Here is a 16,609-nt window from a genome sequence, read left to right on the forward strand (position 1 = left end):
AATTTAAATACACAACACAGAATTTCTGAGGGGGAAAACACATTTCATAAGGCTACTGTAAGAATAAATAAAAATAGTTTGTATGCATTCAAATAATAGACATGCTAAAACACAGAATTTGGTAACAATAAAACATAAGGTGAGAAAAAATAAAACATTTCATACGGCCCTAAACGTGTCATTTTTGTTACACTTTTAATAAATTAAATGTTAAATTGTATAATTTTAATGATTTTAATGAATTAGACATGCTTTTAGATTAATAGCATTTAATTTGACCATAAAAAAAAAAAAAAAAAAAAAAAAAAAAAAAAAAGAGTCCAGAAAAATTAAAACGGAAAAAAACGGAATCCAGAAAAATTAAAATGGAAAAAATTGAATGTAGAAAAAAATTAAAACGGAATTTGGGGAAAAATAAAACGGATTTCATAGGGCCCTATATCTGGAAATATTTTGGTTATGAAGCAAATGAGAATATCAACAAATACAACTTTGGATTTGAATTAGTACATGTATTAGTAAACGTTAGTTTCAATTAACATTTAACTAAGATTAATAAAAGATTAATAAATAAATCAACAAATGCAGTACCTCAAGACATTTTTTTGTTCATGTAAAATATACCGCATGTTCTCGACTTGTTACATTTATCTTTAAATTAAAAGTTTTTTTCTCCATGGTATCGAAAATGGTATCGAATATCGATATTTTTCAAGGTATCGTATCGAAGTTAGAAATTCCAGTATCGTGACAACACTACTTGGTAGGGGCTCCTTTTGCTTTAATTACTGCCTCAATTCGGCGTGGCATGGAGTTGATCAGTTTGTGGCACTGCTCAGGTGTAATGGAAGCCCAGGTTGCTTTGATAGCGGCCTTCAGGTCATCTGCATTGTTGTGTCTGGTGTCTCTCATCTTCCTCTTGACAATACCCCATTGCGAGTTTACTGGCCAATCAAGCACAGTAACACCATGGTCATTGAACCAGCTTTTGGTACCTTTGGCAGTGTGGGCAGGTGCCAAGTCCTGCTGGAAAATGAAATCAGCATCTCCATAAAGCTTGTCAGCAGAAGTAAGCATGAAATGCTCTAAAATTTCCTGGTAGATGGCTGCGTTGACTGTGGACTTCAGAAAACACAGTGGAACAACACAGCAGATGACATGGCAGCCCAAATCATCACTGACTGTGGAAACTTCACACTGGACTTCAAGCAACATGGATTCTGTGCCTCTCCACTCTTCCTCCAGACTCTGGGACTTTGATTTCCAAATGAAATGCAAAATTTAATTTTATCTGAAAAGAGGACTTTGGACCACTGAGCAACAGTCCAGTTCTTTTTCTCCACAGCCCAGGTAAGATGCTTCTGACGTTGTCTCTGGTTCAGAAGTGGCTTGGTAGCCCTTTTCCTGAAGACGTCTGAGCGTGGTGACTCTTGATGCACTGACTCCAGCTTCAGTCCACTCCTTGTGAAGCTGTCACAAGTGTTTGAATCAGCTTTGCTTGACAGTATTCTCAAGCTTGCAGTCATCCCTGTTGCTTGTGCACCTTTTCATACCCAAATTCTTCCTTCCAGTCAACTTTGCATTTAATATGCTTTGATACAGCACTCTGTAAACAGCCACACCTTTCAGTAATGACCCTCTGTGACTTACCCTCTTTGTGGAGGGCGTCAATGTTCATCTTCTGGATCATTTAAGTCAGCAGTCTTCTCCATTATTGTGGTTTCAAAGAACAAAAGATAACCGGAATTTATACTGTAGGGATGGTCATTAATTGAAACTCAAATGTAAATATTCTAATATTTTGAGATACTGATTTTTGACTTTCATGAGCTGTGAGCTCTAATTATCAAAATTAAAACAAAAAAAAAACTTTTGAAATGTTTTACTTTACATGCAATGAATTTAAAATATATGATTTCACTTTTTGAAATAACTTACACTTTTAGTAACTTTTTCACGACATTCTTATATATTGAGATGCACCTGTACAGATGACTATTTAAATATTCACAACTTGAAACGGTGCAATTATGATGCAAAATACAGGGGGAAAAAACTAAGACAGAGCAACATCTCTGTCTGACATAAATCTGAACCAAAATACCCATCACTTCTATTATGGTCATTACTTTCAATTTAGAGAAGGAGACTAACTTCAGTTACCCATCCATTCAGACATAATTTGATCATAACAGGCTGTTGTACAGACAATCTGAGACTCACACTTGGTACTAAAATGGTTGCCAGTCTTAAACACTTACTGTGAACCCTGCCATTGTGAGTGTGAAGGTTATATATTTAGGTACACAGTTTAGGGGCAAACATGACAATCATTTTATTATCCTTTCCCACTGTAAGCCTCCTATTGAGAGCTGACTCACAGCATTACTCACTTACTTTCAGGACTGACAGCTACATTGCTCAAGTGCTGAATGCAGTTAAAATAAAAGAGACATTTTATGAAGCTCCTCACCTGTATATTGGGTCTTGCATCACCATCATCTTGCTTTCATCCCAGGTCCATTCTTTTTTCTGCAGGAAATGAAAGTGATAATTTCACCACAAGCCAGGCTACAATATATGATAATATATCCGAGGCAGAAGCTTGCTCTATCAATTTTCTCATTTAAGTTCCAGCTCCAAATTAAACCAAGAGATAACGCACTTGTGTAAATCAATTTATGTTTAAATGAACAGCACGAGGCAACTCAAGATGCAGAAATTGCAGGGACTGACTGTACCCATTAACTTTGAGCTAAGCATCTTGCTAAAGGAAAAAAACATCCCAGAAATCACCTGAAGGCAAAGTGTCTTGACAAACGGTGAACACAGCAGAGCAGGACTGTGATAAAAATGTTATTCTCACCTGCTCTAAAAAAACAAAACAAAAAAACAACAACCCAGGATCGAACCCTGTCTTTACTTGAAACTTATACTAGATTGCTACCAACATCCCCATCTAAATTATGACCTGCAGTTATTGTTACTAAAAACAAGGTAGAATCTAAGCAGACCAACCATGGCAAACTGACAGTGAATCAACTTGCCTCTAGATATGTTATGTAATATGTTTGTTCATATTGGAAGTTAACACTTACAATGAATCAATTTCTACTACAGCCCAATAAAACAATTTATGACAGTATTTTCTTTCATAAAAGCCAATTATAGATAATTAAAAAGGTTCTCTATAGTCTCAAACACAAGGAAATACTGATATAAAGTTCCTAGGCATTTTATGTGCATACTTTGTGCATTTAAAAAAAACAAAGGATTTCATTGCATAATTTTATGCAGCGTAACAAACATACAGCAAAATTATTTGTCTGTAATAACTGAATTTTGTAGCATCTTTGTGCCTGTTAAATGGTAACATTTGTGCGAGTGTGTGAGAAGAATAAATAATAAATAAATAAAATGAATGAATAAATAAATATATATAAAACAATACAAATCAAAAAAAAATACATGCATGAATGACTAAATATAATCTCCCCTTTAACAAATTAAACATATCCTAGTTTTAAACTAGAAACTTTTAATTTACCTTTTTCTTTTTACGCAGCGCTACTTTCACCCCGTCCACAGACACGATGATGTTGACTTTCTTCTTTTTGATATTCTTCACTTTAAATTCATACTGTAAAGAGGAGAGGAAAGATAGAGATCATTATGGGAAGAAATATCAATACAGAGTAATTATTTTTCCACCCTTCCAGGACACCTAAGGATACTAATTAAATTCAATCCAAGACTCCATTTAAATAGAAATCATGCGCTCCGTCCTGTACAAACATCAATAATTCACTCTTTTTTATTGGCGTATATGCCCTTGCAGAGAACGAGCTCAAATGCCATTAACATTTCGACAAATGAAATGCAAGATTGGAACTTTTAAATGAGCCAAGCGCTTATCAACAGTATGGAAATAGGAAAGGGAACAGCAAAGCCTTTGAAGTGCATCTGGATAGAATCGAGTTCTCTATTAAATGGCTTTCTCTATAGCTTCTCAGCACTGAGTTAACTTTGTGATGTATGCACTCTTCCGCTATTCAGAGAGGCATTAGTCTGCTTAGAGATGTATGGATGAGGGTGTCGGTACAAACAACTGTGAGCAAACACTCTTACACAAGTAAACAAGAGTCTCCGCAGGGACAGCATGAAGAGCAGAGTGTTCTCATTTTTCATTCCTACTCATGTACAGTACAAATGCATAGGGATATACACAATATTGTTAAAAACTACAATAAGTTGCCACTGGGTCTTAATTAATACACAATGTCAAATTCGAGCCTAACATCCTTCAAAGCAACACGCTGAAATTTTTACACCATCAATACCACCACAGCTGAACAGTCATTCAAGTTACTCTGCATCTTGTTTGTTCACTAGCTAATGTTAGCTAATAAGGAGAAAGATTGCTTTTTATGCGTCTTCCTGCTTACAGACAAAAGAAAAAAGTGGATTTTGACCCATTTTGGGCTGTTTTGGCAAACCGCAATTCGGACCAGACACTGTTGTCACAAAGATGCAACATTTTTAAACCAAGATGCAAAATTCAGAGTGAAATAAATGAGATAAAATACAATATAAATATGAATCAAATGCACTGAAAAAAAAATTGGAGTAGGATTTACTTGAAAAAGTTTGGAAACAATTTTCAAAGTAAAAAAAAATTTGCCAAGTAAAAGCCTAAACATAATTATTAGTAGCTTTAAATATACATTTTTAAGTTAAGTTTACTTGGGAATTCCCAGTAAATTTTACTCAAGTAATGCTTACCATGGAAATTAACTCTGATTCACTGAAAAAAAAAAACAATAAGTATACTCAAGTACATTTCACTCAGTCACAGTTTATCAAATTTCCTCAAACAATGTAGCACTGGAAAAAAGCATGCTATTAAAGTATGTGGTTCACTTACAAACAAGCAAGCAAGTAGACAGCTTGTTATCATTTTAATAACATGTCCACTCAATCTAATTATTACCCAATTTAACACAGAGACCTTAATACTTGGTACACCATACACAATGACAGTAACAATCAGGGGATGGTGTTAGAGTATGAATGGCTCGTTTTGAGTACAAAATGAACTCCAGTAGTCACAAAACATAAGTTACTAAACCCAACAACAAAAGCAACCATAAAACAGTGTAAATACAACTCGAACACAGTGAAAACCTTTTTAATTATTCATTCACTTTGATATTTACTTAAAGAATACTTGTAAACAAACAATTCCAAGTACAATATACTTATAAGTTCAAACTTTAATTTCTACAAGCTTAAATTGAGTACAGATATAGAATTAATTTACTTAAAATAATTTTGTTCAGGCAAGAATTAAAACATTAATGTAGACATTACATTTGTTTTTATGTAGTAGTTACTTCACCACAAAATAATTTTTATCAGTAATAATAATAATAATAATTTGTTACATTTATATAGCGCTTTTCTGGGTACTCAAAGCGCTTTTACATGGAAGGGGGAATGTCCTCATCCACCACCATGATTAGGAGGCCATGATGAACAGAGGCCAGTGGGCAAATTTGGCCAGGATGCTGGGGTTACACCCCTACTCTTTTTCGAAGGATATCCTGGAATTTTTAATTACCACAGAGATTCAGGACCTCGGTTTAACGTCTCATCCGAAGGACGGTGCTTTTTTTAAAGTACAGTGTCCCAGTCACTATACTGGGGCGTTAGGACCCACACAGACCACAGGGTGAGCACCCTGCTGGCCTCAATAACAACTCTTCCAACAGCAACCTAGTTTTCTCAGGAGGTCTCCCATCCAGGTTCTGACCAGGCTCAGCCCTGCTTAGCTTCAGTGGGCAACCAGTCTTGGGGTACAGGGTGATATGGCTGCTGGCAGTGTACATGTAAATATCAGTAAATTATAAATAAACTATTAAAGGGGTCATTGGATGCCCAATTGTTGATATGATTCTTTAAGGTCTTAATGAAAAGTCAATAACATACTTTGGTTCAAAATTCTCAATAGTAGTTAAAAAAAACACCCTTTTTACCTTGTTAAAATCAGCTTTTTTCACTGCAACCCGTTTGTTGCATTTCCCTTTAAATGCTAATGAGCTCTCCTCACCCCACCACTTGAATGCTGAATGGAGGATGACAGACAGCTGCAGCAGAGAGAAGAGTTTACGTGAACTTGAATAAACGACTTAAATATTCATCTGTACCTTACATTAAACTATGGAACGGCTTCAGAACGCTTGGACTTTGACTTTATAATGCTTTATAATGTTCTTGTGCTTTCGTGGGGCTTGGAATTGTTCCAGCTTTCGTTTCAGTGTGGCACCATTTGGGCTTTTGTGGTAATGCCCGGGACCGCGGCGCGAGCGCAACCTCGGTTCTGCCACTTGCCGCGTCCTGTGTTGAAGAGCCTCTGCGCGGGGCGCAGCGGGCGGTAGAGTCGCCGCGCAGCTGCAGCTTTCTCTCGTGTTGGGGGCGTTTTGTGCAGTTGGGGCGGTGCTTGCGTCGCGGTCTCGGCGATTCCACACGGAACATAAATACAAGCTGAAAAACCTGTGAAATCCAAGTTAAAAAGTTCTGAGAATGTTTAACATCTGCATTTATTTGATTGTTTTACAATTGTTTTGTTTTCTTTAGGAATCCTGCAAGCACTTTATTTTTCATTGATATTAAGCAGGTGTCATTTTTTTGTTCAGATAAAATGTTATGACATTGCATGTCACAATTGTAAACTTAAACTGTTAAACTTTAAAGTAGAGTCTATAAATATATATTTTTATCTTTTTATAAAATACATTTTATACATACATTTAACTAAAGAATCATGCAAGGACTTGAATATTTCCCGCTTTACTCGTACTGCACAAAAAGCGGTTCAATAATGTTGAATGTTATAGGGACTGATTATTGCAAATGCAGATCCCAGTGTGTTTCTGCAGTGTGTTCTGGTTAAACAATTTTTATTTATTTATTTTTTGCTAAGGTTTGCATATGGTGGTGTGTTCTTAATGACAGCCCTCCTAAAAAATATATATCCTATTCCTAAAATAAGAAATATCCCAATATATCGCCTTGCTTACAGTATCGCAATATCGTATCGCAACCCCTGTATCGTGATATGTATCGTATCACCAGATTCTTGCCAATACACAGTCCTAATATCTATAATGCAATGCTAATCGACATAGCCTTTATCACTGCTTAGAATACTATGAAATATGTTGAGTGCCTTATTCTATATGTAAGAAGCCACATCATCCCACAGAGTGATTTATTTAAAAACTCGGCTGACATTATGAAGTGAGTTTGGAGTAAAAACATGTTATTAAATGTGGTATTTTCACGTGCTTTCAGATGGAGCAGCATTTACTACACAGAGCCGTAGTTCACAGAGAAGCTACGCAAACAGCTGTTATTATCGCAAACGATTGCTTCGATTTCATAATTGCGCAAAAATATAGTCTGCGATTTTTTTGCCGTAGCTTGTCAGAGAACTACGGCTCTGTGTAGTAAATGCTGCTCCATCTGAAAGCAGGTGATGGAAATTTACTACTGATCACAGAACCGGCTTTACTGACAAGATGTGCATAACAATCGCATTCGATTAATCGTGCAGCCCTACTCCCAATCCTATGGTCACATACTGACTTTAGGAAGCTCAATCACTGTGACATTCACAATGTTGATTATTAAAAAAAAACATGATATTAATTTATATATTATAACTATTCAATATATCATGCAGCCATGAAGAATATAAGATTAATTCATAAAACATGCATGGACAAGAGCAAGGAGATAAATTATTAGCAGTAAACAAGCAAAAGCTGAAATGCCGTGGTGTAGAAAGAATCCCCCACCCTTACTTAATGATCTTTATTTTACAGTAAAGGGCCAATCATCATATGCTCAGCACAGCATAAAAAAATAAAAAACAAACAAAAAAAAACAAGACAAAAGTGCTAATATACAAGCTGTCAAGGCCGCCACGTGCACCTACGTGTTAATACTAACCAGGTGATGGCACGTTTACCGCTCTTTTCCATTTGAACCCCCTCTCTGCAGTAAAATCTTCCTGTTTGTCTCATTTTAATTGAGTTTCTTTCAGCCACCTGGAGCCCATTTCTTGTCTCTCAGCAGGTGCTGAGTGAAATTTAATTAGTATTGACACGCTGGGGTTAAAGAAGATACAGATACTGCTGTCTGTAAGAGATGTATGAATTAAAGATTAAACCAAAAGATAAAACCATTTCACTAGACCCTGCCTAAAACAACTTTTGTGATTCAACTTTCCTTTTCAGGTTCTGACCATACAAAAAGAAATGAAAAAATATGCAATTAATTCTGCAATGTTTACTTGGAAATAATCTTGTGCACTAAATACTGAAGAAAGAACTCAATTTGCTCAAGATGTGCATAACAGACATGGCAAAAACTTTACACCGGCGTTGAAAACAGAAAGTTGAGACGTGCATACTCAAAGTCAAACAATGAGGAGCATTGAGTTTGTCTTGAATTCCTTTAAGCAGAACCTACAAGGTCACAACAAAGTTCAAACAACCAGATGAGAAATCTAACCGTGCTTTCAGAATGGTTTCAGAGCCAAACCTGAATGTTTTACAAGGAGAACAGAGAAAAAAATCTATATCATACAAAATTGAATAAAATATGTCAGAGATTCCTGTACTGAACCATCAATGAACCAAAAAAGCAACAGGCAAGAATAAGAATCCTAAATCATATTAGTAATGCAATAAGCACAGCAGCACAAGTAATATGATTTATGAACATATTCTTCTAATAAATTGTTCAAACGCACAAACTATGAATGCTTCACTAAAACAACTGAATTGACTTGATTTCAAAAAAATGAAGCAGTTTGTTATGACAACATGCAGTTAAAAAGATACACAGTTGCACAGATACACCTTTCCAAACACTTTACATTGACATTTACGCATTTAGCAGACGTTTTTATCCAAAGCGACTTACATTGCATTCAAGTTACAGTTTTTACATTTTATCAGCTCTTGCTTTCCCTGGGAATTGAACCCATGACCTTGGCGTTGCTAGCGCCATGCTCTACTATTTGAGCTACAGGAAAGTTACAGGAAAGACACTTATTACTTCTTAAACATTGTTCACTAGAGGAATTATTAGACACATTTGTAAATCTAATTATTCAAATTATTTATATTTACTGAAAAGAAATTGGACAAAGCAACTTTTATTAGATCTATAGCAATAATATCTAACAAAACATTTTAGAGCAAAACCAGAAGGATAATATAACCTTGGGACAACAGTACACTCTTTACAAATAATATGGCAGGCACCCTATCTACAGATACCATTATATCCATAAAACCTTCTGATTCTGCTACAAAAATTAAGGGATCATAATTGCTATTATCCATTATACACGTCACAGACAGCAAGGACGTGATTCCTGTGCTGTGAGGTGGTGAAAATAATCCACAACTAACAGAGAAGCCATTCATTTGATCTACAGCGCACCTTTAAAATATCAGGCTCGTTTTGCTCATTGCAACAGCATTCACAACATCCTACGTCGGTCGCCTTTGAGAAATAGCACCTTTCAACAGAATGACATTCACATGCTGTTGAGGCTAGATTAGGATTTTAGTAACCCTCCTGGGATCAGGAGATTCAGTGGGATACATTGCCAGCAATCCACTCGTGACAGCTACATGAATGTGCACAGGCTGGGGCAAAGACTTCCTTTATTACACTACTAAATCTGACACATTCATTCATTCTCTCTTAACATGTAAGATTATGGGTTGATTATTGAGCCACCCTGAGAGGTAGGGTGATCCATCATAATGGCACACTCCATCACTCTTTATTTTTGTCTTGTCCCCAGACAACAATTACACAGCAGACTTGATAGTCTGATCATGCATGTGGGTGAGACTGAAAATAACGCTGCATCAACTAATCACTAAAATTTGATCTTCAAGTCAATAACACATTTCTTAATTCGTTTTTGCACTGTGCATGGGAAACACATCTGGCGAAGGCCACTCGTTGACATTTTCCGTTAATCCCAATGCCAGTTGCTCAGCTGGCGCACAACTCCTCAGAAGTATGCAGACTGCTTTCATCAATCCATTTGTACATATTGCTGCAGTCAAATCAATTTCCTTTGAAACTTTTTTTTTTTATATATACAATTTACACTGAAAAAAACTGCAAAAATCTACAGCGGGGAGGAATCCTATTCTATAGCATGATTAGTTTGATCTAATTTTCAAAGGAAATTACTTTTAGGAGTTGATTATATTAATAAACAAATTCAAAATGACTCGCAAAGTCAGTTGTTACTGGTTTAAACCAGTCTGACGAATCCTTCACTGAATGAATTGACTGAATCCATCAGAGAAGCTTCTGGAACAACATCTGACTCACAAGTTGTCAATACTTTCAGTTATGTCTGTTATGAAATTAAGTGTTTAAAATTTAAGAACAGTTTCACATCACTGTTCAGAAATAAATCTAATATGCTGATTTGGTGCTCAAGAATAATTGCTTTATTTAATGTCAACACCTGCTTAATATTTTTTGTGGAAACCATGATACATCTTTTTCAAGGTTATGAATAGAAAATTCTAAAGAACAGCATTTATTTGAAATATGAATCTTCTGTAAATGTTTTTACTGGAAGTTTAATCAGTTTAAAACATCATTGCTGAATAAAACTATACATTTCTTTTAAAAAAAATACTGACCTCAGTCTGACAGGAGTCAATTTTTTTAATGAAGTAATTTTAAATACACAACAAATCATTGAAACTTCCTATTTTGTAATAAATTAACAAAAACATACACTCTGAAAAGTGCTGGGTTATTTCTGTAAACACATTGTTGGGTTAATTGTGCTGGGTCATAATTCTGGGTTGTTTGAGGTACTGTAAACACACAGTTGGGTTGTTCATGCTGGGTCAAATGGACTGCAAGGGGTTCTTTCACCACTGAACACCTGGGTTGGGTTATTTTGACCCAACCGGTTTGTTTATTTTTCCTCTTCATCGAATTTTCTGGATTCTTCACTCGTCTCGTCATCAGACGGTCAAGCAACTCGCAGCAAGCAGGATTATAAGGTAAATGAATATGATGATATGATTATTTACCTCTATTTTTAATAAGCTGTGGTAAGAGCACACTGATTTCACGGTTAATGTGATATTTGATCTGTCGCTGTGCGGGTAAACGTTAGCGTTATTCTGTGAATCAAGTAGCCGCCTACATTTTTTTTGTTGACAAAAAAGGCCTCAACAATCTCTTTATCGTTATAAAAGTTATATATTTGTGTGTGTGTGTTTGTGTGCGCGTGCGCAAGGTTTTATATACTTATTTTAGCACCTCATGGAAAATGTATGAACTATAGTTAGGTCGGAAATACATGAGTAAGTTCAGTTAATTTACTCTCTGTGTAACATTTCTGTATGGCTTTGTAATGTTTTCTAAGAATTAGATCATTTCATACTAAAATTGATCTTTTAAGGTCTTTTTTCCAAGTAAATGTCTGCGACGTGCCGAATCCAACAATAACTTCCATTTTCACGCTTTTTTTTCCCCCTCAGGTAACGTTAGCTGCATTACCCTTAACGTTAAACCACAATATTACTGGTATGTAGTAATATTCTTAAATATTGTTACTTAAATGTAATGTTGTCTTAGCTACAGTATGTAAAGTTAGACAATCTCTCCTCTTGTATGAGGGTCCTTTTACTCTTCCTCTATTTTAGTGAATGCTGTGTTGCTTTAATCAGGACACAAGAGGTTTATCCAGGTTAACAATTTAGAAATAATTTAGATTTTATGGTTTCGTTTACAGAAATTTGAAATGGTTAAATTGTTGGTGGGGTTGTGCAGATAGACGATAATAGTGTATTGACGATTGTAAGCGATATCGCTGAGAGCTGATGTCTTTGTCGATAGTCAAGGCGATATTAAAGGAGCTGCCCCACATCTTTCAAATTTGAGCACATTGCTTTCTGTGAGTGTTCACAGCAGCAGCACCTCTGCCAGAACCACAAACATCTACATATTCCTAATAAATTACATGTTTGTCTCAGGAAGTCATTCATGTAGGCTGACTAAGTCACACTTCAGCCATGCCATTGTCACTTGGTCTGCCTGTGTCATTTGTTTCTGATCCAATCTATTTAAATCCAATCCGATCCGATCCAAGCTATTTAAAGGAATGAAGACATTTTCACAGGAAAAGTGTTACAATGTGCCGTTTCTTATGGTTTAGATGCTAAAAGGGAGAGTGCTTTCAAAGTCCTGCCCACTCTACTTCCCCAATCAATATTCAAGAACGGAGGAAAGGTCTTCCCACAACCACTGAATCCTGGAAGTCATTCATTTGACGTACAACCTGTAAGTTTTTTTTTTTTTTTTACTTTTTCTACTCTATAAACAGTACTGTGCAAAAGTTTTAGGCCACTAGTATTTTCATCAGTTAAAAAGTGGTTTTAAGTCAGTTATTTTTATCTTTTGCTGTAGTGTGTCAACAGGAAATATCAGTTTACATTTCCAAACATTTATTTTGCCATCAATTGTAATAATCCAGTGAATGTCTGACAACAGCCAGAGCTCCACACAGAGATCTGATCTGATCATCTTCCAGTCTGTCTGGAATGACGAAGAAACGGAGACAGACTAAATCCAGAAGAACTGTGGCAACATCTCCAAGATGCTTCATGAAAGCTACCTGCAAAGCTACAGTACTGTTAAAAGTTTTAGACACTTGTGAATAAATGAGGATGCTGTCAAAAATAATGTCATAAATAGATTTCCTTTATCAATTAACTTCTATGAAGTAAATTAAATCAACATTTAGTGTAAGCATCCTTTGCATTTAAAACGGTGCACTTGAGTAGAGTTTTTCAGTTAGCTTTGCAGGGAGGTGTCGAAGCAATTTGGAGACGTTGCCACAGTTCTTCTGGATTTAGTCTGTCTCAGTTTGTTCTGTTTCTTCCAGACCGACTGGATGATGATCAGATCAGGTCTCTGTGTGGAGCACTGGCTGTTTTCAGACTCTGTGTGCAAACAAAAATCTCACTGGATTATTACAATTAATGGCAAAATGAATGTTTGGAAATGAAAACTGATATTTCCTACAGACACATTACAGCAAAAGATCAAAATAACTGACTTAAAACCATTTTTTGTAGCTGGCTAAAACACTAGTGGCCTAAAACTTTTGCACAATACTGTATATATATATATTGGGGGCTTTAAATTATGCCATGTTGGTTGGATGGAATTTAGGTAGACAACCAAGAAGTGCCAGAAAGCAGAAAGAAACCTAAATCAGTAGCACAATAAATATTTTGTTTGAGCAACCTTTACCAGACCCAGTTCAAAACCCTGATGGTGTGGCTGATTTCCATAAAATACACTTAAACGTTATTTAAGTCAACTTAAATGTTACAACTTGTAAAAATGTAAGTTATGTTTCAAGACTAAGTGTTGTGTAATTAACGGGTGGGGACCAACATGTTGATACATCCCACACCGTCGCCATTGTTTCGGGCCATGCCATTGAAATGGACTTGTTGTTTGAGGCTGTTTATCTTTTTCAAGTCCTTCTTTGATTGCTTCTATTATCCTCATTTGTAAGTCGCTTTGGATAAAAGTATCTGCTAAATAACAAAATGTAAATATAGTGTAACTGTAAATAACAAAACTAAATTGAAATTTTAAAACAAACCCCAAATCAAATAAGTAACACAAATAAAAGAAATCTCTTCATATAAACAAAATAAGGCTTTGTCTGTGCTCTTTCCATTTAAAATTAGAGGCAACCACTGCATTTTAATCATGATCCAAACAAAGATGCTGCATACATGCAACATGAGCAGTTTTTAATCTAAATTAAACTGTATAATTTCGAAATTTGAAGCAAAAACAGAATGGTCTGACTTCAGTTGTGAAACTATACATAACATATCTGCATAAAACAGAAACAGCAGACGAGCTGAATGAGACGCAGATTCATTCTCTGCCAGCAGGTGGCGCTTAAAGCATTTCCTTGGTTTCCACTGTAAACAAAGCAGCGCTGCACTTATGAACCTCAATATGCATTATACAGAGGCAAGATGAAAAGAAAAAATACTAAAAGACATACATTAATATTAACTACCCCTAATTGAATCGCGATTTGTTTTGCATCTCAACCGATTTGAATCTTGACATATTTGATTCAATTTTCAACCGGATTGTGGTTAATCGTTACATGTTCAGAATGTTACAGATGCCTAAAAATAGATATTGTGTGATGTAAAGGCTAATTCAGACAGGCTACATTATAACATTTCCACCAAGGTCACTCTGACAGTTCCTGGAAGGAAAGAATAGAAATCAATGCACTCTGTACTTTCCAGGGTTACGTGGTTAAGTCTCATGGATCTTTACCATACCTCTTTTGATGGCGTTTTACATTCTAGAGAGCGAGTGAGTCACAGGGCCGTCTGTATCTACAATCCTCCAGCTGCACAATGGGACAGACAATGTGTCAGCATTAATCATCAGACATGGTGGATCTTGGTGACAATTTCTGCAGCTTATCATAAAGTAGAATCTCAAGAGAGAAGAAAAAAAGTCTCAGAACAGACAGACCCTGATGGAGAGAAGCACATCCATCTTGGAAGTTTATGCAGACAACAGAAAAAAATAAATAAATCTGTCACAAATCTAATCTTGAATCAATATCCAGATGATATACGGCTCCTACACTTCACTGCCACTGCAGAGGAAAAACTTTGACTGTCAACAAGCCTTTTTTCCATGATATCAAAAGACACGGACACACTCTGAATCAACATTTAGATTCATTCAGTGTCCATGGCTACACAAGATACTATCAAGGACGGCGTTCCCATAGCAACCAATAAAGATATCCTCAAGGCATCCAGAAGGACAGCAAATTGTTGAAAATAAATTGATGAGTTCTGACAAACTGATCTTGAAATATTATCCCAGAGTAACCAACCTTTAGTCTAGCATTAACTTCCAGTGAGATATGGGAGACAAAATCAGTTCATTTCTTCTGGAGTAAACCAAGTTTCATGGATTTGAAAAGATTCAATTCTGAATGTCACAAAAGATCTGATTTCATTACTCTCTGAAATGAAAAGACAAAGTCTAAGTAAAATAAAAAGCAGAAAGTGATACACTGAACCTCTTTAGAATAAATTATGTGCTATTAAATTTTTAATTTTCTATGCCACAAAAAAGTTGCCGCCATAATTTTAGATTGTGGAGGGCGTGTTGTGGTTGCTAAGTGGTTTTGGGTGGTTGCTAGGGTATTGAGGATGATTGCTAGGTGGCTGTTTACTGGCCCAACTCAAAAGAGTCCACCAGTTTCTATGACACTCCGGTCCTAACATAAAAAAAAATAATAATAAATGTAACGCACTGTCACACATAAAATTTATGTGTATAAAACATGATCAGCAATCCTTTAAAAACATGAAAACACTGGCTTCTGGCTCATAGCAACTTTCTCCTAAAAACGGGTGGAAGGGGGCACAATGACACAATGACTCTGAACAAGAGGCTCTCGGTATAAAAGCCCACTGGGGAATGCAGGCTCTTCACATGCACACTTTTCTCTTTTTCTCCCTCTCACCACTGTCAGAGACCCACGAAGATGACACTGAGATAGAAAGCAAGTACAGCCTTGCTCCACAGCTGCAACTTACAGGTAAATGCTTGTTTCATTACAGGAGCAATGGCAGGCTGACCTAGAAACATAAGCCCATTTCTCAAAGCGTAGCGGGCAGAAAACACCTCACTCTCATTTCGTTTTGCCCATTTCACCACTGTAGACAAATGCCATTTAAGAAGCAATCCAAAACATCTAAGATGAATCTGTGCCTGAGAGCTAAGCATCAAACGTAATCAAAGAAATCAGTTTGGCCTTGCTATTAAGTTACTGCACTAATGTGTCAAATTCTAGAGATCGACCGATATATCGATTTACCGATATTTTTCCCGATATTTAATCATTTTTTCATAATCGAATATCGGTTTTGTAATATCGGATTCCCCGATAAACACCGCCATCTTGTGGACGTTTTCAGAATTGCGCGCAGGATCGCAATTGCAGCGCATCTGAGGGGAGACGAGACAGCAACGGCGTGCAGGTACTTGATTTGCTGTAGTTAGTAAACTATTTAATATTACAGGCATTAATGCACAAATTAGATGTATTACATAAATGCCTGATATATAGTTTAAATGCAACTTGGCTCTAAGAAATATGATAAATAAGATACTCTGTCAAGCCCTGTCCCTATAAAGATAGCCTATAACTTTGCCTGAAATAACACAGCCATGAATTAGCACATGGTGGAAATAAAAGCGCTGAATTTAATTCTCTCTGTGGTCTATTAGTCTCGTGAAGTCGGAGTCACATAGATAATCCGTCAAGTCCTCTCCCAATAAAGACGTAACTTTGCATGAATTAAATAATACAGCCATGAATGATTGCATGTTGGAAAGAAAAGCATTGAATGTAATTCTCTCTCTGTTGTCTATATGCTCATCATTAGTCTCGTGAAGCCGCTTCATA

The 16,609-nt window shown here is 36.1% G+C and overlaps 1 protein-coding gene across 1 annotated transcript in view; it reads right to left on the reverse strand.

The window, feature by feature from the left end:
- The window catches only part of LOC306878890 (carboxyl-terminal PDZ ligand of neuronal nitric oxide synthase protein-like), a 130,146-nt gene that overhangs the window by 82,071 nt on the left and 31,466 nt on the right, over nt 1-16,609 (reverse strand). The window contains exons 3-4 of the mRNA XM_079431479.1: nt 3,548-3,640; nt 2,474-2,532 (exon numbers count right to left, since the gene is read on the reverse strand). Of these exons, the coding sequence (XP_079287605.1) occupies nt 2,474-2,532; nt 3,548-3,640 (152 nt within the window). The remainder of the gene's footprint in view (nt 1-2,473; nt 2,533-3,547; nt 3,641-16,609) is intronic.

This window comes from Barbus barbus, assembly GCF_936440315.1.
Source record: "Barbus barbus genome assembly, chromosome: 13".
Lineage (NCBI taxonomy): Eukaryota > Metazoa > Chordata > Actinopteri > Cypriniformes > Cyprinidae > Barbus > Barbus barbus.